The following is a 19,412-nucleotide window of genomic DNA, read 5'->3' as shown; positions in this document are numbered from 1 at the left end:
AGTGAGTCCCAGATGAGCCTGCTGCTTGAGGAAGCAGTGGCTGTTCGATGTCTCTGTGTGGCACCTGAGACGTGTGACGCACAGTGTTGCAGTGTTAGGAAGGCAGGTACCGAGGAGGACGTACAGCAAGCAGGTGGTCTGACTTCTTGACCCCCACCCACCTCACCCCACCCCCCGCTTTTGTTCCTTGCAGTTTCTCTGCCTGGGGTGCCCACCTGACCGCCCAGACCCCAACCTTGGACGTCAGCCTTGACTCCTATCTTCCCTCTTCCATCACAGCCCGCTGAGCAGCAGCCCCTTCCATTTCTAACGAGAAACAGTACATTTCTTGCCATCTCTGCTGTCCCGCTCTAGGGGAGGGGAGGAGTCTCCTGTCGGCTCTGGGAGGCCCTCCAGGCTCTCTTCTGTGTGTTCATACACATATTTCTTTACCCAGAGAGTCTCAAGTGTTTTTGAGGGAGAGAGCGATAGAAACATCCATGCTGAGGGAGAATCATTGCTCAGCTGCGTCCTGCACGCCCCTCACGGGATCGAGTCCGCAACCTGGGCATGTGCCCTGACTGGGAAGCGAAACCGTGACCTCCTGGGCGAGGTTTTTATTTTTAAACAGTACAGGATCATACCTGAATTATCTTAAAACAGCTTGCATTTTTCAATCAGCGATATGCCTTAGAAACCTACACAAGTCACATACACGTGAGTCCACACACACTTCCTTCTTCTAAACTCGTGCAGAATGCTCTGTGTGAAAGTGCCCGTGGCGCTTTCGTTCCTCCTGCTCTCAGACCAGAACCAGTGCCGTCGTGAGCCTCCTGGGCAGGCCTCCTCCCGAGTCCCTGCCCCTGGGGGAGTGAGGGGCAGCCGAAGCGTGTGGCTGCTGTGGCTCCGGTGGTTCGTGCTGTAATGATGGTTATGTATGACGCTGTGTGACCACGTGTCCCCGAGTGAACGGACCCTAACCCAGCTTGTCTGCCTGGCTCTGCAGGATCCGCAAAGTGTGGCAGAGGAGGAAGTGCGCGGTCAAGAACGGCATGCTGACCATCTCCCACGCCACAGTAAGTGTGTCTGCGATCGCACTCTCGCCGGCTCTGCCTTTGGGCCGCGTGGACTAGAAACGGGCAAACACGTGCTGTCATGGCACCAGAATGTTCCCCAGGCGCGTTTACGTGTGGAGGCGGGTCAGATAGTGTGGGATATTGTCTTGTCCTGCGGTGTCGGCCCTGCTGTTCTGTCACTCCACCAGGTCTTTGTTTGTTTGTTAATCCTCACCTGAGGATATTTTTCCCATTAATTTTTAGAGAGAGTGGAAGGGAGGGGGAGAGACAGAGAGAGGGAAACATCGATGTGAGAGAGACACGTGGATTGGTTGCCTCCCACGTGTCCCCCAACAGGGACCCAGGATGAACCTGAAACCAATGTACATGCCTTTGACCGGGAATCAAACCCGAGACCCTTTGGTCCTCGGGCTGATGCTCAAACCACTGAGCCAAACCAGCCAGGGCTCCACCAGGACTTTTTGTCTGTTCTCCCAAACCAGATCAGGTCTTCTCTTAGTTGATAATCCAATGTTTTGGGAGATAATACTGGTTGTTGCGAAAACCTACTTTTCTGAATTACAAAGATGGCAGAGGATGTTCTTCGCAGAGCACTAGTTAGGTAATGTAGGAAGTGAAACAACGCGTGTAAAATATGTCCAGTCTTTTTCATTGTTACTGTTTATTTAAATTACTCAGAAAGCCCACCATTATGTTAAAGGGTCTATAAATATAACCGTGAATAATAAAATTGCCTCAATCGTGACTCCCCATTTTTTAGTAACAAAGGCAATTTAATAGAAAGTGGAAAATAGCTAAGCTATTATCACTTATATTCTGTTTATCTTCAGATTGTCAGCGTATATACATACACATTGCATCCTTACAGTTGATGTCTAGAATCTGTCTAGAATTTTTGTTTCTGTTTTGCATCCCCCATTTCCAACTAAAAGTCCTGTCTCGACAAAATCCATACGCTTGTCAAAAAGGTTCCCTCGCCAGCACCGGTTTGGGTCAGTGGATAGAGCGTCGGCTTGCGGACTCAAGGGTCCCAGGTTCGATTCCGGTCAAGGGCATGTACCTTGGTTGCGGGCACATCCCCAGTGGGGGGTGTGCAGGAGGCAGCTGATCGATGTTTCTTTCTCATCGATGTTTCTAACTCTCTATTCCTCTCCCTTCCTCTCTGTAAAAAATTAATAAAATATGTTTAAAAAATAAATAAAACACCATCTATTAAAAAAAAAAAAGTTTCCCTCTTGTTGGTAGTCAAAGCCAACCACAGTGAGACCAGGAATCACAATTTTGCTCTTTAAAATGAGCAAGGAATTATTTTTTAATTTTTATAAACCATAATGGAAGATGTATCAAGCGGGAATGGAAATGGCAGAGCACCGAGGTCGTGACAAAGGCCCCTGCAGGCGGAGAGAAGGCTCGTGGGTGCGCGCCAGCATCCCGTGCCAGGCGGTGCCCTCCAGTTCATTGCCCACGGGACGTAGAAGTGAGCGGCAAGCCTGTAGTCCATCGGCAGGTTTTCAGTATTCACAGCCGCGTTCCGATTTCCTGCTGTTTGAGGAGGAGAGAAAATACCACTTATTAAAATGCACTCGAGCTCAGGCCCAGCACGTCCTGGGTCCGTGGTCAGCTGTTTCCCGTAGCTGCTTGCTGGCGTGGACCACGTGTTTTCCAGGCGTGCTTAGAATGGGCAGAGGCTTAAGAGCTATCTTATCAAATGAATGAGTGGGTGAGGTTTTCAAATAGCCTTCTAAAATTTCTTTTTTCATCAATTATGGAAGTAAATGAGGGGAAATCAGATGACCAGAGAATATATTAAAATATGATATATTTCTAGCCCTTGCTCTGTTTCTAACCCTCCTCTCAGAAGGAGATGTTCCCACGTGCCTGGCTCCCGCTGTTCCAGGGACAGCGTGTGGCTGGCTTCCCGGGCCTGCCCTGAAGCTGGAGGAGGGATGGGGCTTTGGGCCCCTCAGACCTGGTTCAGGCTCAGGCTCTGCCGTCTCCTTCCTGGGAGGCTGTGGGAATGTTAGTTAACCTCTCCGCCCCCTCTCTTCATCGGAATTAGTGAAAGAAACTGAAAAGACTTCTCTCACAGGTCGTATATATAAGGCCCCTGGAATGCATTCCTTCGAGAAATATTTATTGAGTGCCTGCTGTGTGCCGGGCACGGTTTAGTGAACAAAACAGAGAAATGTGTGCTTTTAGTGGGAAGAACGACAAGAAGCAAATACGGGGTAGTAAGAGCCAGGAAGGTCGTGCAGCAGGACAGGCGGGGAGGCTGGTCAGGCCAGGAAGCACTCAGGACATTCAGATCTGAGCCACCTGGAGGAAGGGAGCAGGAGGTGGAGGCAGCAGGCAGAGGGTGACCCAGGAGGGAGGGAGGCCAGCGCCCCTCCTGCCCAGCAGGGGGAGCAGCAGAGTAAGTGGCCGCAGCTGAAGTTTCAGGAGCCTGGCGGTCACATGCAGAGGTTTTTAGGAAGGTCTTGGCAAATGTTTCCCGTTCTTCTCCTTGTTCTTTTTTCTTTCCTGTTTCATCTGAACTGTTTCTGATGAATCCCAGGGCGAGCCATTTTAGCCTCACTCCGTTCTCCGCCTGCTGAGCCAGCAGGAGAGGTTATGCCGGCTTTAATCAATATGCCTGCAAATTAGTGCTGGACCCCGAGAAAGTGCTTTGAAATTCTGGAAAGTTATACAGATCTGGAATGGCTGTTATTACGGAGTAACAACCCCTGAGCCTCCTGGTGCCTTGGTCCAGGGACGCAGGTCGAGCACCCACTCCATTTTCTCATATTCCCGGCTCGGCACTGGCTGTGCCGGCTGCTCAGATTGTCAGAAATTGTGTGGGATTTTTTTTTTTTTTTTGGCTCCTCAAAGTCACACTTGGGGTGATGGTCATATGTCAGCTGTCCTGGGGGAGAACAAGCACTGTGCTTAGGCAGGCTGTGTCTGTGTCCCTGAAGTTCATGTGGAGGCCGAAAAGTCCATCCCTTGGGAATCCAATCATGAAATGGCTCAAACCGTATCAAGCCCTTATCCTCGAGGCTTTTGGGCGCTGTGCTGTGAGGGAGTCTGTGCGTAGCGATGAGTGGTGCTGTGTTGTTCCCCTGAATGAGTGAACGCTGAACTGGAGTATTTTTCCTTTTCTTTAAGTTTTCTGTCTGTATTGGTTGTATCTGTCGCTAAGGATGTTCAGAAACACTGGAGTAACCTGGATTGGGGACAAAAAAGAAACCGTCTAGTTAACCCTCTGCCACATTCAGAGGTGAATGTGTCTAGAAAATCCTTAGGTTTTTCAAAGAGATTTCTCCTTCGGTTCAGAAACTTGAAACCTCTTATTATGCTTCATCAGCTTAAGCTTGGAAGTCCTTCCTTGCGTCTGGCTCCGACCTCCGCCTGCAGTTCGAGTGCCTTTCTTCTTGGTCTGAGCAGATGGAAAACAGCTGCCAACCTGCCCAGAACAGCCCCATGGGCTGGAAGATGGTTATTAAGTCGCTCCCTCGCCATCTTTCCTCTGGACTAAATAGTGCCTTTCCCCATCTTCAAAGTCCCCATTTGCCAGTCCTTTAATCATCTCTCGGTCTTCCCTAAGCTTTTCCACATCCTCCTTGACACGTGGATGCCAAACTGGAGCATAGCATTCCCCAGAGAGCCCGTTCCCTGGGATGGCTGCCTTCAGGGCATCGGGTGCCCTGTCATCCACTTGGGAATCCAAACAGACGCGCTGCAGGACCAACAGTTCGTTTTACAGCGGCCGGGCCTGGGTGTGGGTGCAGCCGCCGGTGAGGAGTCTGAGGCCGCTGGCAGCCCAGACTCCAGGTCTGTTCTAAGCAGAGCGGCAGTCCCATGGCCCGTCTCCTCCTTCGGGATCTGGCATCCAGTGTTCTCTCTTAGGCAACACTCTCCTGACGGGCTCTCCTGGTTTCCATGTCTACGTCCGACGCACATGTGAGGAACCTGAAATCCCTTGGCTCTCACTTCCGCCCAGACAGCTGGCTTTGGAGCCGATGGGCACAGGACAAGGGGCTTGTTTTCTGTGTCGAATCTCATTGAATCCCCAGAGAAGGAAGATCTCGAAAACTGTCCAGAGAGCACAAGAAGGTAGACAGGAGGTGAAGTGTCCGTTGCTCATCCCTGAGACAGAACTGCAGCGTGTCACTGAAATAGTCTCGAACACACGCCGTCTCTGTGGTTCAGGGCTTCACTTGGTCACTGTGACGTCTCCCTACTCCCCCCGCCCTCTGTTTTTTCTAAAAACTTGGGGTGCTTGGGTGGAAAAGTTGCTGGCGTGGGGATTTTGAGAATCATGAGTGTCAGTGGGCTTCCGGTCACGCCCAGCCAGGGCACTCAGACGCTTCAGTCCGTGGTCAGCTCCTGCAGGAAGCAGACAGGCTGGCCTCAGCATTGGCCAGCGTGTGACCTTGAACAGATGCAGGCAGGAGGTCAAGAACGAGTGTTGACCAGAATGATTGCATGGCAAGGCTCCACGTAGGCGAAGCCTAAATTAACGTGGCTGTGCACACACCACAGGGTCTGTGTAAATTATCCGTGTGACCAAGAGATGTGCTGATAAATCTGTGATGTGAAATCCTGGCTACATTTTCTGTCTTCAGATTGGGGGCTCACTGAGCTGTGTCTCGAGGGTGGTAGTTGTCCTTGTACTTGAGAGAAGTTCTGTATATTTCACATTGCAACCAAAACTTGTGGCTATCTGGGACACCAGGTTGGGGTGATTGTTGACTGGGGCCATTCTGAATGAATGAGTGAATGAATGAATGAATGAATGAGATGTGCTCCACTACATTTCACAGCTGGATGTGGTATTGGAAGTGCCGACTCTTTGGCCTGGATGTGCATGGGGTCCAGAAAGGTGCATTTCCATGGGCTGTGCCCACTCCTCATTTAAAGGTGGATTTTCCTGGTTCCATTCTGATTAATCACCAATATAGTATTTATGTACGGCTAACAGACATTTAGTAGACCACCAAAAATTTTTTCTTTTTTAGTGAGGTTCAGAATCCTGAGTGTCCGAATAAGACTATCACATTTGGCCCTGGCCAGGTGTCAGTTGGTTAGAGCGTTGGCCCAGTGTGCCGAGGCTGCGGGCTCACTCCTCGCTCGGGGTACATGTATCAGCCAGTGAATGCAGAAATAAGTGGAACAACAAACTGAAGCGGGGGAAAGACTTTTATCAAATTTGCTGCCTGAAACCGCATGCTTGCCCCGCAAGGCACTGGCCTGGCAGGCGGGGGTAAGGTGCAGCAGGTAATGACTCCGTTTTCTCTGTTCCAGGCTAACAGGCAGCCAGCCAAGCTGAACCTTCTCACCTGCCAGGTGAAGCCAAACGCCGAGGACAAGAAGTCTTTTGACCTGATTTCACGTGAGTCCCTCTTCTCTCCGGGTCAGTTCCTGTGGATCCTGATGTTGCCCATTTCCATTCCCAAGGACTGGTCCGTGCAAGGCTCTTTGGCAGGGCACCTGAGCTGGATTCTGGAGCACCTATTGAAGTTCGGAGCCCCTCTGATTTTATGACCAAGAGGTTTCTTGGGTTATTAGTGAGAAGTTAGATTTATAAGATGACTTCAAAAAGCCTAGACCTCTCCATTTCAGAACCTGTAGGTTATTGACTAGTTACTGAGCATCCAGCGTGTGCTGGGTGCTTTATATATGTTATTGCCAATCCTCACAAAAGCCCCATTGGTGTCCTGTTTGACAGAAAACAGCTCAGAGAGGTTCAGTTACTTATACAAGGTCACACAGCATTAAAGCAGAGATTCAGTTGAGACCCTTGGGCTGTACTGCCCATAGTGTGTTCTTGGGCATAAACACCGTCTCCAGGAGACAGGGTGTGAATGCCTAGCCGGGAGCGGTCACATAGTGCGTGGCTGGCTAGTTGAGTGAAGGTTAGTTTGACTTGACCGTGTTGAAGCGTTCTAGCGGATTCTGAATTTTAAGCAAGAGCTTCCCTTATATACACCTGCCCAGACTATCGAAGTTAGGCCACGCCCTCCTTCCCTGGGCAGCGGCCTGGAGGTGACCGTCAAGCAAGGTCAGGCCTTCTTTCTTGAAGCTGATCCTCGCAGAGAGCAGCCCAGCGGGGAGCTTTTTGACTGAGCCCTGCTGTCAGAGCTGCCCTGCAAGTTAGGAACTATTTCCGAAAAGGAAAATCTTTTTTAAAAGAAACACAATAAAAGGCAAGTTGAGAATGAAAAGTAAAATACTGCCTTGGCAGCTGGCACTCTGCAGCTGTCACTAGAACCCACTCGGGCAGGTAGAACCATCCCCCTCCCACTTCTTTTTCCTAAGTGCCAGGTATCAGCGTGGTATTGGCAGCTATTTTATTGCATTCCTGGGCACTTTAGAAAAATAGTATTGACAACATGAACTGTGTAACTGCTAAAACAAAGTGGCGTAAAAACAAAATAAATTTAAAACCCTACTTTTACTGTGGGTTTTTGTTTGTTTGTTTTTAGGAACTTGCAAAATTTACTTTAGACCTGAAGGTATTCTGCTTTCTAAGGTTTCACGTTCTTTTCTCTTTTGTATTTTAGATAATAGGACGTATCACTTTCAGGCAGAAGATGAGCAGGATTACGTAGCGTAAGTAGTTTTGAGCTAATGGCACCACGCGCCTCCGTCCTGTACAACATGCGTAAGGATTTCGTTATGACTCAGCACCGCCCCTGGCGGTTCGCCACGCTAGCTTCTCCCCTCCGGGCCAGCCCACGCTGCTCTCTCTGTTCTTCATTCGCCACCAAGTTACACGGAGGAAAGTGTCCAGTAAAACTGAACACAGAAATCACTTCTCACCGAGGAAGGGCTCAGGGGCAGTAAAAGGAGCAGCTGCGTGCTTGAGGTGGGCCGGCCTGACCCCTGGTCCCGGCTCTGCCCTTTTGAAAGTGTTAAAATACAATCGTGCATTCTTCTTTTTCTTGCATTTTTTATGCCTGTTACTCTAAAATAATCTAAAGGTTTTTTTTCTTTAATTGTCAGAAATAGCTGTTTTGATTCTCCACCCTTTTGAAATGCAGCCATTCCATTGCACCAAATTTGAATTGTTCCTCCAGAGAATTCATTGTCCTTTATATTCGTATTTTCTGATTTTCATGACAGACTTCTTTATTTCCTTACTTGTCATGAGCTCTCGAATAAAGAGGCAAAAATGGCATAATGGAAGGAACTCTGAAAAAGGGAGCCATTAGAAGTGTTTTTTGTCCCAGTCGGACACCAGTCCACTGTGGACCCGGGCAAGTGGGTTAGCCTCTCTGGGCTTCACGTACCTCATGTGCAAGGTGTTGGAGGCCCTGGGAGGCGGGATGGAGGATTGCGTTTAAAAATTCTAAATACTTGGCACATAGTAAGTGTTTGTAATACTAAATAGGCAGGACGTCAGAAGGCTTAAGGAAAGCAAAACAGAGACCCTGCAGCCAGTGAAAACTTCAGTAAGCTCAGTGCCAAAGATAACATGTGGTGTCCGGTCCTATTGAGTCCGGTCTCTTAAACTATTTTTAACAAATCAATTTGTAATTTGTAACTGGAGACAAAATGATAGAAAATATGCAGTTTAATTTAAAAGGTATTAAGTGACATCCCCCCCCCACACCCCGTCCCTAGAGTGTTGGTTTTGAGGTGTAGTTTTCCACATCACAGTAGGAAAGCTAAAGCTGTGCAAATGCATTTCTCACAACAAACTTAAGGTGAGCGCCACCTGGAGTCAAAGGTATGAATTGCACCTCAGGGACTCCATGTAGTTTGGTTTGTCTTTTCCTTCCCTCCCATTGCTGTCTCTATTACTAATTCAAAACCTTTTGTAGATAGTCCTTTGTTTCATATCCGTTTGATCCTACAAGACACCAAAAAAAAATACAGACTCCGTTCTGGACCTCTGTATTCTCTGCTGAGAATAGATATTACCTGACTCTGCAATCGGTGAGAACAAACTGTGATTGGGAAATGTTTTTTCTTTTCTTCTTAAAAAAATAAATTTGGCTCTTTTTCCTCATCCATGAAAGTGATACAAGCTCCCTATAGATGGAAAATTACAGGAAGGCACAGAGTCAGGCCATCCATCTCCATTTTCCTACAGAAGGTCACTCAGGGACAAGCGGTATTAATATTTTATGAGTTTCTTTCTAGCCATTTTTCCCCCAAACAAAAATATATAATCCGTACATGCATTTAAATTTGGGGTTATATCGTGCAACAGTTTTTCCTGCTTATTTCACAAAATATTATATTGTGAGCATCGTCCCAAAGTCATTAAAAATTAGAAAAAATTAAATTTCAGTAGCTGGGTTATTTCTGGCCTTAATCAGCCCCTGTTGTTGGGCATTTAGGTTATCATATGCACAGGTTGGTGGCAAATGTGTTTTGTTCAAGACATACTGTGATCATACTGTATATGTCATTTAATAGCCTTCACTTTTTGTTTTATATTAAAATGCCAGCATGTTTCCATATTAATATACCTTTTTCATAGCATAAATTTTCTTTTCTTTTTTCTAATTTTTATTTATTTATTTTAGAGAGGGGGGACAGCGGGAGAGAAACACTGATTGGCTGTTCCACCCATATACACATTCATTGGTTGATTCCTGTATGTGCCCTCACCAGGGATCAAACCACAACCGTGGTGTATGGGGATGGTGCTCTAACCACCTGAGCCACACGGCCAGGGCTCCTGAGCATAACTTTTCTCGACTTCTAATGAAATATCCTGTTTGTTCCCACGTCAAGGGCCTCACTGAGTTGGCCTCCAGAGGACTGTGCCTTTTGCTGAGCTCTTTCCTGCCTCCTGTCACCAGTTCTTTCCCATCCTCACCTTGGGCTGGTCCCTCGCTGAGTCCTCTTCCTTCTGACGTCCACTCTGTTCTGTCCAGATGTCCCTGCAGGTCCTCGGTGATAGAGACCTCCGCCTCCCTCATCTGTCCTCTCATCTGCCGTTCTCTCTGACTCGCTGCTTTCCATTCTTTCATTCTCTTTCCTTTAGGTTTAATTGCTTCCTTTCCTTCCTACTTGATTGTTAGGGGGAGCGGTGTCTCTTGGTGTTCCTTGGTGAAACCAGATTGGTTGCAGTGTACAGAGAAAACAGTGTCTCCTTCCCCTGTTCTGACCACAGGTGGATATCAGTGCTGACAAACAGCAAAGAGGAGGCCCTGACCATGGCCTTCCGTGGAGAGCAGAGCGCGGGCGAGAACAGCCTGGAAGACCTGACCAAAGCCATCATCGAGGACGTCCAGCGGCTGCCTGGCAACGACGTCTGCTGCGACTGCGGCTCCTCAGGTCTGTGTCCCCAAAGCAGAGCTGGCTTGTTAAAGGCCTTTTCCTCTTCCTGTGGAAGATGCCTGAGCTAGGAATCTAAAACCCTTGCCTCCTTACGGGCACACCCAACACGGTTCCCAGCGTGAGTGACCGGGCTGTTTGCTGTACCTAGAGAGCTCCCGCCTGCTCTCCCTACATGGTCCCCAGCCAGAATGCTACCTTTCCTAGTGAGGTCCCGTTAAATGGCACCATGGGCAGCATGGGGGAGCGCTGGACCTGGAGTCCATCATCCCGGCAGCCTGCCCCTCGCAGCCTGGACAGCCTCACGCCGAGTCCCTTTACTATTCTGATCTTCAGGTTCCTCATCCTAAAAATGGATCATAAACCCCAGTTCTTACGAAGACTTAAAGAAATCGTGTAGATGGGGCTGACACGTGGTACATCACTTTTCCTCCTGCCTAGTGAAGCCTCCCAACCTCCGTATCACCTGGAATCTTCTATTTCCAAATGGCACCTGTGTTACCTAGAAGGTGACAGTAGCTCACAGTTATTCAGGGCTTCATAAGGACCGTGCTAGTTGTTTTGCTTATAGTATCTTACTGAATCTTCACAGAACTTCTGTGAGCAAGATGCTAATATTATCCCCATCTTACAGAGGAGGAAATGGGGGGCTCAGAGGGCAAGTGACTTGCTTAAGGTCACACATCTAGGAGGGGTCACAACATGGGTGCAAACCTGTAGCTCGTACACATTACAACCCATGATGTTTTACCTGTGAAAATGGGCTTCTCAGTCCAACATGGCATAGGCCCCTCCGAGACACGACTCGTTTCCTGCCACCCCCGTGATGTGTGGGCTAGGCACTCACTGGGTGGAGGACATGGCAGAGGAGTGTAGATGCCCGGGCACTGGCCCATGGAAAGGAAGCTGGCCCATAGGGAGGACCCTGCAGGTTCGGGTAATAGAAATATTTGTTCCTGCTGTTCCGGAGCCTTTCGGTTGTAGAAACAGAGGCCTAAGCTCTCTGAGAGCCTGAGCTCTTACCCACAGGCACTTGTGGACAGGCCGTCACCGAGACGATGGGCTCATGGGAGTTGTGACTCGGGTTAAAGATGCCTGTAGAGCAGGCATGTCAACTCCAAGGCTAACACGGGCCACGTCAACACAGTTTAAGTGTATGTGGCCGCAAAAAAAACAAAAGCTTCAATTTTCATAGAAACAGATTTATTTCAATAGAGACATGTTGAATACAAAGGGCTGAAATAAATGAGTCATCGTTAACATAAAATAATTGAACATTTTAATAAAAATAATATTTTTTCTTGAACATGAACTTACCAGACACTAAATAACTGCACAAATTAATAAGTGTAACGCAAATAAACCTATGCACTTCTCTGAAAGCGAAATATTACCTGTTGGCGCACACCAAACAAGTCAGTCCAAGACTGATGACTTGGCCATTGGCTGCTAAAATAGTCGCTGCTAGTGGTAGTGGAGAGAAGTGGTGCGCCTGCGTGAATGCAACACGATTATAGTCATCAGTCATTAGCGAACATTGTAGTTCATTATTACCAATGATGTATAACAGATATTATAAAAATTAAGTTATAAAATTTTTATTAAAATGTTTCCTACATACCATTATATTGGCTGGGCACAAAAACATTCATTGTGGGCCACCTGCGGCCCGCGGGCGCTGAGTTTGACATGCTTGCTGCAGAGCCTGTCCCTGTGCTGGACTGCAGGTCTGCAGCCGTCCCTGTCGGGGAGGGTGCAGGTGCGGAGGGAGCGCCCCCACCAGGCCTACAGGTGTGTCCGAAGGCCTCATGGAAGTCTTTCCCATGCTTCACAAGAATAAAGAACTTCATGTGGTTTTCAATCCAGTATTGAAAGGAAATTTTTTAAAAACGTGTTTTATTACACTTTTTGCTCTCTAACAAGCTATTGGTTTTTATCATAGGCCCTCGGCCAAATGCAAGCATCTATGTCTTCCATTTAAGTCTTCCCCCATAATTCTTTCACGTTTTACCGCTGTTGTTTTAGCATCCTCTGTAGTTGGCACACTACAATTAGATACTTTGTTCACTGTCTTCACAATCCTCTCCACAGAACCCACCTGGCTTTCAACCAACTTGGGTATTCTGACCTGCATAGAATGTTCTGGAATCCACAGGGAAATGGGGGTCCATGTTTCCCGCATTCAGTCTTTGGAACTAGACAAACTGGGAACTTCTGAACTCTTGGTGAGTAGTGGCCTGTACTTTGGAAGAAAACTTTATACGTTTATTGTCGTGAATGTATTTAGCATATTGCTTTGAGGTTTCTGTTTCTGGTGAGTACACAGACTTCTACTTCCTGAATGTTGTTTAATTTGCATCGTTATTTAAGATGTGAATTTTGTGGTATGTAATGTTGACTGTTTCCGTTTCCTGTGCGAAGAGCTGGTGCGTCAGGCATTTCCAGACTTAGTTCAGCTGCTGGCTCTCTCCTGGGTGGGCTTTTTCAAAGCTGTTTTTTCTTTCAGAATTAGTCTTACATGACTCACTGAAAAGCACAAAGGGAGATAAGCCCTGAATTCCCACATTCGCTTTACCTAGGGACTCATGTTATCTGAAACAGTGACCTAAGAGTTTCTCTGTTTTTACTGTTTGTTTCTAAAAGTACTCGTGAATTGCGAGTAGCCTGTTAGCTCCTGCCCTAAAACCAGTCACTCCTAAGCCTTGACTTCGTTAGGTAGTAAGGGAAGGACTATGCAGGTGTGAGCTTATCACCTACCCTTCCCATCATGATTCACCCAAATTTGGAGCCTTATCGGTTCCCCCCAGTACATAGATCCGGTCGGGAAGGCCCCCTGGGCATCTCCCAGAATGCCTGTGGTCAGAAGCCCTGTCTTACAAAATTTGAACCTGGTGGCCTGGGATTTATACTAACTGGTCTGTAACAATGAAAGCGCGTGACGTGACATAGGCTCCGTCTCAGACCCCAGGCCCTTGAGCAAACCCTGAGCGAGCCTGGGCCCCACAGCCCAAAGCCCAGCTCCTCAGGCGCTTGTCCGGTGCACAGCACCCCAGAGTCAGGCCCCCAGCCGGCAGCCGTGTCGTCTGAGCACCCCGTGAGCAACGGGGTCTGTCTTGGGTGTGGGAGCCCCTCGATTTAGGGAGCAGGGAACTTAGGAAGTATTCTGATACCGGCTCCCCAGTCACTCAGGACTGGAGGGGAGAGGCTCAGGGCCAGCCCCTGAAACTTCCTCCTTTAGTGTGGAAATGGCATCACCCCATCTCCTTGACTCGATTAATGAAGCCCAGGGTGATAACTGGGAGCAGGAAGAGTCCACATGCTAAACACTCGCCACGTGATGAACTCACGCCTTTCCCCAGAGACGGCTGTAATGAGCGTTCTTACACTTTATATTGATGCCCACATGATCTGAACGACCAGAGGACCTTCAGGATGAATTTTTTTATAAGGTTCTTGAACCCAGAAGCGTGGAGCTTCTTCATTAGTTGCCTGCCGCATCTTTTTTGTTTGTTTGTTTTAATCTTCACCTGAGGATATTTTTTCGTTGCCTTCAGATAGAATGGAAGGGAGGGAGGAGAGGACAGGAGGGAGGCAGAGAAAGAGAGACATCAATTGATTGCCTCCACTCATGTCCTGACCGGCGGGGGGGGGGGGGGGGGGGGGAATGAACTTGCAACCCAGGTATGAGCCCTTGACTGGGAATCAAACCCGCAACCCTTCGGTTCGTGGGCTGACACTCCAACCACTGAGCACCACTGGCCAGGGCTGCATCTTAATTTGTATCCCAAATATAAAGGAATTCTAAATTCTTTTCTGTCCAATTAGAATAAACCCCTCAACCAGAAATGAGGCACATAGTAAGTGCTCAGCAAATGCTTGTTGACCAGATGGATCAGCGACCCCTGGCGACCCCTATGGGGGGTCGAACGACCCTTTCACAGGGGTCGCCTAAGACCATCGGAAAACACATATGTAATTACATACTGTTTTTGTGATCAATCACTATGCTTTAATTATGTTCAATTTGTAACAATGAAAATACATCCTGCATATCAGATATTTACAATTCATAACAGTAGCAACATTACAGTTTTGAAGTAGCAACGAAAATAATTTTATGGTTGGGGGTCACAACATGAGGAACTGTATTAAAGGGTGGCGGCATTAAGAAGGTTGAGAACCACTGAGATGGATGGATGGCTTGTATCCTGAGTCAAGTGAAGGAAGGTACATATTCAGCAATAATAGGGAACTTTTAAACCAGTAGTTACAACTTTGCTATGTTGTGTTTATGTTACAGTTGGCCAAGACTATTGGGAACAATAGTTTCAATGATATTATGGAAGCAAATTTACCCAGCCCCTCACCAAAACCTACCCCAATGAGTGACATGTAAGTACTTCTAACATACTGAATTCTTTACCGCCTATCATTGTTTTTTCAACCCTCCCCAAAAACATCTTCGTGGTTATAGTACCACCCCCCCAAGAGGAAACCCCATTATGAGGAAAAGGCAGAGCAAAGAAACGTATTTTGCAACATGCTTCTGGAACACACGGTTATTTTCAGCATCACCTCCCCCTCGGGAGTGGCGTCTGCTTGGAGGGTGAAGCTTCATGAGGACGATTCTCTAAATCACGCCTGTTGTGATAAATAGGAGACACAACAGCAGTGGGAGGCGCCTGTCGGGTTGGCAAAGGTCCAGATGCGTGACAGCCCCGCGGCGAGACTGGGGAAGCAGCCATCCCAGGGTCCCTGGCGCTGCTGGTGGGGATCCAGGTGGCACGCTGCCCGTGAGGAGCGAGCTCGCTGTCTTTGCCACCATCAGAAGTGTGTTTACCTGTGACTCGGCAGCCCCACTTCTGGGGGTTCATTCCTGTTGTGTCATGGAGGAAGATGCGGGACAAAGCGAGTGTCCTTCTATAGCAGTGATAGCGAACCTTTTGTGCTCGGCGTGTCAGCATTTTGAAAAACCCTAACTTAACTCTGGTGCCGTGTCACATATAGAATTTTTTTGATATTTGCAACCATAGTAAAACAAAGATTTATATTTTTGATGCTTATTTTATATATTTAAATGCCATTTAACAAAGAAAAATCAACCAAAAAGATAAGTTCACGTGTCACCTCTGACACACGTGTCATAGGTTCGCCATCACTGTTCCATAGGCATCTGACTATGTACCTCATGTCTGGCTGCCTGGCTTGGGGAGGTAGGAGGAGGCGTGGGAATGAGTGCGTGAATTCCTCTGGTCTCAGACATACCATCCAAACTCAGGAACTGAATCGCGAGCATATTTGCTGATCTATCCCTCACTTTTGAACTCTCACAATTTACTGTCTGGACTCAGGCACCAAATGGATTTGGACAGCGACGAATACATAAACATACGCTTACTTGACATATTTGCTTGACGAAACCCGGGAAATACCCAGCAAACTTATGTGCTTGCTCTGGGTGGTGTGACTGTGAGACTCCTCCATACACACCTTCTGGTATCATTTTTAGTTTTGAGTCAAGTGAATCTTCAAAGCTATTCAAAAATTTTTACATTGACTTTGCACTTGAAATTTGTTTAATACTGTGGGTGACTAGGAAGAAAGATATCATTCTTTCTTCTCGCGATCGATCAGTGACGGTTTTGTGAAGCAGACGCCTGCCTAAAGGTTAGACCAGCCCCTCCTGGGTGGTTATTCGGGCACCAAGTTCACAAAACTATTAGGGGCACGTCCAAGGAGCACGTTTCTTCCACTCTGACATCATCAGATCTCCCAGTAGATCTATAATGAAGTCTCTTAATTAAAATAACTCTTCTCAGAAAGAAGTGTTGGTCTGCAAAGATATAACCCTTTCTCAGCCCTGGGAAATGACAAGGCTTCGTCTCATGCTCTGTTTAGGACGGCACGGAAGGAGTATATCACGGCGAAGTATGTGGATCATCGGTTTTCGCGGAAGACCTGTTCATCTCCGTCAGCCAAACTGAACGAATTGCTGGAGGCCGTGAGGTCCCGGGACTTACTTGCACTCGTCCAGGTCTACGCGGAAGGCGTGGAGCTCATGGAGCCACTGCTGGAGCCCGGGCAGGTGAGGCTGCGCTGACATCATCGGGTCGAGAGGAACGTGGACAGTCCGTTTCAAAGATGGCTCGTTATTATAATGAGGCTGTAACACACCAAGTGCCCCGTCTGAATCAGGACAATCTGAGAGGGGAGGGGGATTATTAATAATTACTTTGGGGTAACGACATGAAGGAAACTGCTCTAGACAAAGTAGGACATGCGACCGCCTGTTTATACTTGCCTGTCCTTTGCAGGAGCTCGGGGAGACCGCCCTTCATCTTGCCGTCCGGACTGCAGACCAGACATCTCTCCATTTGGTTGATTTCCTTGTCCAAAACTGGTATGGTTTCTGTTTGCTCTTAATGGGCCTTGTAAGTTAGCACAGACCAGTCCTGTTAGCAGCCGCCATCAGTAATCAGCACACCCTTCTTAAAGAGCCAGATACTACTTTAGGCTTTGCAGGCCATGAGGTCTCTGTTGCATTCAACACTGCCATTGCAGTTATGAAAGCAGCCAGTTATGAAGGCAGTATGCAAATGAGTGGGCATGGGCGTGTTCCAATAAAACTTTATTTACAAAAACAAATGGAGGGCCAGAGAAGGCCTGCAGCTATGGTTCTCCAACCCCTGGTCTACGTAAATGTAAAATCCTGTCTCTGGGTCCAAAACCTCTGCACTTGGGAGGCTGGGAAAGAAAAGACTTAACAGGGCAGGTCCACAGGACGTTCATTGTAAGACAGCAGTGCCTGTGGCTGCCTCGGGCGCTGATTCAGGCTTGGGACGTGCTAATGGGAGTGTAACAGTCCGCACAGGAGCTTTGGACTTGCTGGATTCTTCCTGGGGTAGATCTGTAAGCCACAGAGTTTGAGGAGGAACCAGAGCTCATGTAAAGGAGAGTGAGCAAAACCGTGAGGGCGTTTGAACCCACAAGTTACCCAAGCTAAGCTGTATCAGTGCCCAGGCCCCTTAGAGGTGCAGTGGTCAAGAGCATTGGTGAAGAACACACGTTGCCTGCGTTCACATCCTTGCTCCATCATCCGTGTCTTGGTAATCTCACACGCACACACTGTGTCCTCTCTGCAGTAGCATCTTGTGAAGGTTACATGAGCTAAGACAGGCGAAAAGCTAAGAGGCAGTGCTGTCTCGTAGTACACTCAGTCAGTGCTGACCACTGGCGTCCTGCCTTGCTTGTAAATTTGGGTGAAATGTTAGAAACCTCCTGAGTTTATGATAGACGGGTCTGAAATTGGACTCCGTTGTTAGCCCAGACGTAAGGGGTTCGCCCGCAGTGCTGGTGGGAGAGGCAGCCGTTTTCCCGCCGCTCTGGTTTTTCAGTGGGAACCTGGACAAGCAGACGGCCCAGGGGAACACGGCCCTGCACTACTGCAGCATGTTCGACAAGCCCGAGTGCCTGAAGCTGCTGCTGCGGAGCAAGCCCACCGTGGACGTGGGTGAGCACGCGCGCGTGGGGCTCAGCAGCCGTGGCTGGACCCGAGCTTGCCTGCTGCCCGTAATCTGATCATGGTCTCTGCCTTTTCGAGGTCTGTCCTAATCGTGCACATGTCTCTTCCCCATTTCAGTGAACCAGGCTGGAGAGACTGCCCTCGACATAGCGAAGAGACTGAAAGCCACCCAGTGCGAAGATCTGGTAAGCAGCCCTGGCTGGTGTGGCTCAGTGGATAGAGTGTCGGCCTGCAGACCGAAGGGTCCCAGGTTCAATTCCAGTCAAGGGCACGTGCCCTGGTTGTAAGCTCGATCCCCAGTAGGGGGCGTGCAGGAGGCAGCGATCAATGATTCTCTCTCATCATTGATGTGTCTATCTCTCTCCCTCTCCCTTCCTCTCTGAAATCAATAAAAATATATTTTAAAAAATAAAAGAAAAAAATGTGGTAAGCAAGCTAAATAGACGTCAGCTGCCCTGAAGTGACGTTGTCTGAAACTGAAACTGGAGATAAAAGAAGCAATTTTTTTTTTAACCTTGGCTAAAGAAATTCCGACAAGCACTCTGGCTGCATTTGAAAACACAATAAATGTGTCACCCGCCTGTCCCTGGAGGGCAGCTGTGATGAGGAGCTGGGAGGCGGGTGAGAGGCGGTGTTGCCACCCGGGCTTACGGGTCACGGTCATCCGGCTTTCTCTGTGGCTCCCGGTCAGGAAGACCTATCTGGGAAGCCAAATAGTCGGGCCAGCCAAGGGCAGAGTACGATGGTCTTTAAATGTTAAGCACGCTGCTCTCCCCCTCGCGTCCCTGCATGCACTCACCTTTTCCGCTCCCACTGGTCCCTGCTCACAGCTCCAGGCCGCAGCGGAACACGGTGCTCATAACCTGGGGAAGGTTGAGATAGGAAAGGTAGGTTACCGCCCCGAGCTCCAGGCCCCGGTGGCGCTTTTCTGTTCCTCCGAGACTCCTCCGAGCAGGTCTGGGTGTCCCTCCCCCGTGTGTGAATAAGAACAGGGGACATGGACTGAACTGGGACTGTCTGACTTGAAAGACCCACCCCTCGCACTTCCCTGACTGTGATTTTGCCTTCCAGCCAAGAATTTGCTGTTTTGAGATTCATTTTAATAATATTTTTTTAAAAAATATATTTTATTTATTTTTTACAGAGAGAAAGGGAGAGAGATAGTTAGAAACATCGATGAGAGAGAAACATTGATCAGCTGCCTCCTGCACGCCTCCTACTGGGGATGTGCCCACAACCAAGGTACATGCCCTTGCCCGGAATCGAACCTGGGACCCTTCAGTCCACAGGCTGACGCTCTATCCACTGAGCCAAACCGGCCAGGGCCATTTTAATAATATTTTTAAAAGCTTTACATCCTGGAGAGAAGTCACGTTATCAAACTAAAATAGACCATGCCTGGAATTCCTGGCGGTTTCTCTGAGCTGTCTGCTGGCCCAGCGTGGACGGCCAGGGGGTTGCTTCCAAAGCCGCTGCTGGTGGTTAACTGGGACCCGGGAATAGGTGGGGTTTGCTCAGTGCCGCTATAACGTTGGCGTGTTTGGCGTTTGAATGACAGTGGC

General features: G+C 48.4%; 1 protein-coding gene across 5 annotated transcripts in view; it reads left to right on the top strand.

Annotated features, from left to right (window-relative positions):
- Positions 1-19,412, top strand: part of ASAP1 (ArfGAP with SH3 domain, ankyrin repeat and PH domain 1) — a 216,462-nt gene that overhangs the window by 178,028 nt on the left and 19,022 nt on the right. For 3 of the 5 annotated variants that reach the window (XM_059672302.1, XM_059672306.1, XM_059672304.1), the window contains 11 exons: positions 986-1,055; positions 6,339-6,426; positions 7,598-7,646; positions 10,165-10,328; positions 12,420-12,553; positions 14,629-14,720; positions 16,227-16,413; positions 16,643-16,728; positions 17,723-17,838; positions 17,968-18,035; positions 18,681-18,737. In XM_059672302.1, coding sequence (XP_059528285.1) covers positions 986-1,055; positions 6,339-6,426; positions 7,598-7,646; positions 10,165-10,328; positions 12,420-12,553; positions 14,629-14,720; positions 16,227-16,413; positions 16,643-16,728; positions 17,723-17,838; positions 17,968-18,035; positions 18,681-18,737 — 1,111 coding nt within the window. The remainder of the gene's footprint in view (positions 1-985; positions 1,056-6,338; positions 6,427-7,597; positions 7,647-10,164; positions 10,329-12,419; positions 12,554-14,628; positions 14,721-16,226; positions 16,414-16,642; positions 16,729-17,722; positions 17,839-17,967; positions 18,036-18,680; positions 18,738-19,412) is intronic. The other 2 variants (XM_059672303.1, XM_059672305.1) reach the window with 1 other exon arrangement.

Source organism: Myotis daubentonii, chromosome 17, assembly GCF_963259705.1.
Source record: "Myotis daubentonii chromosome 17, mMyoDau2.1, whole genome shotgun sequence".
Classification (NCBI taxonomy): domain Eukaryota; kingdom Metazoa; phylum Chordata; class Mammalia; order Chiroptera; family Vespertilionidae; genus Myotis; species Myotis daubentonii.
This window is presented reverse-complemented; position numbering and strand designations above follow the sequence as displayed.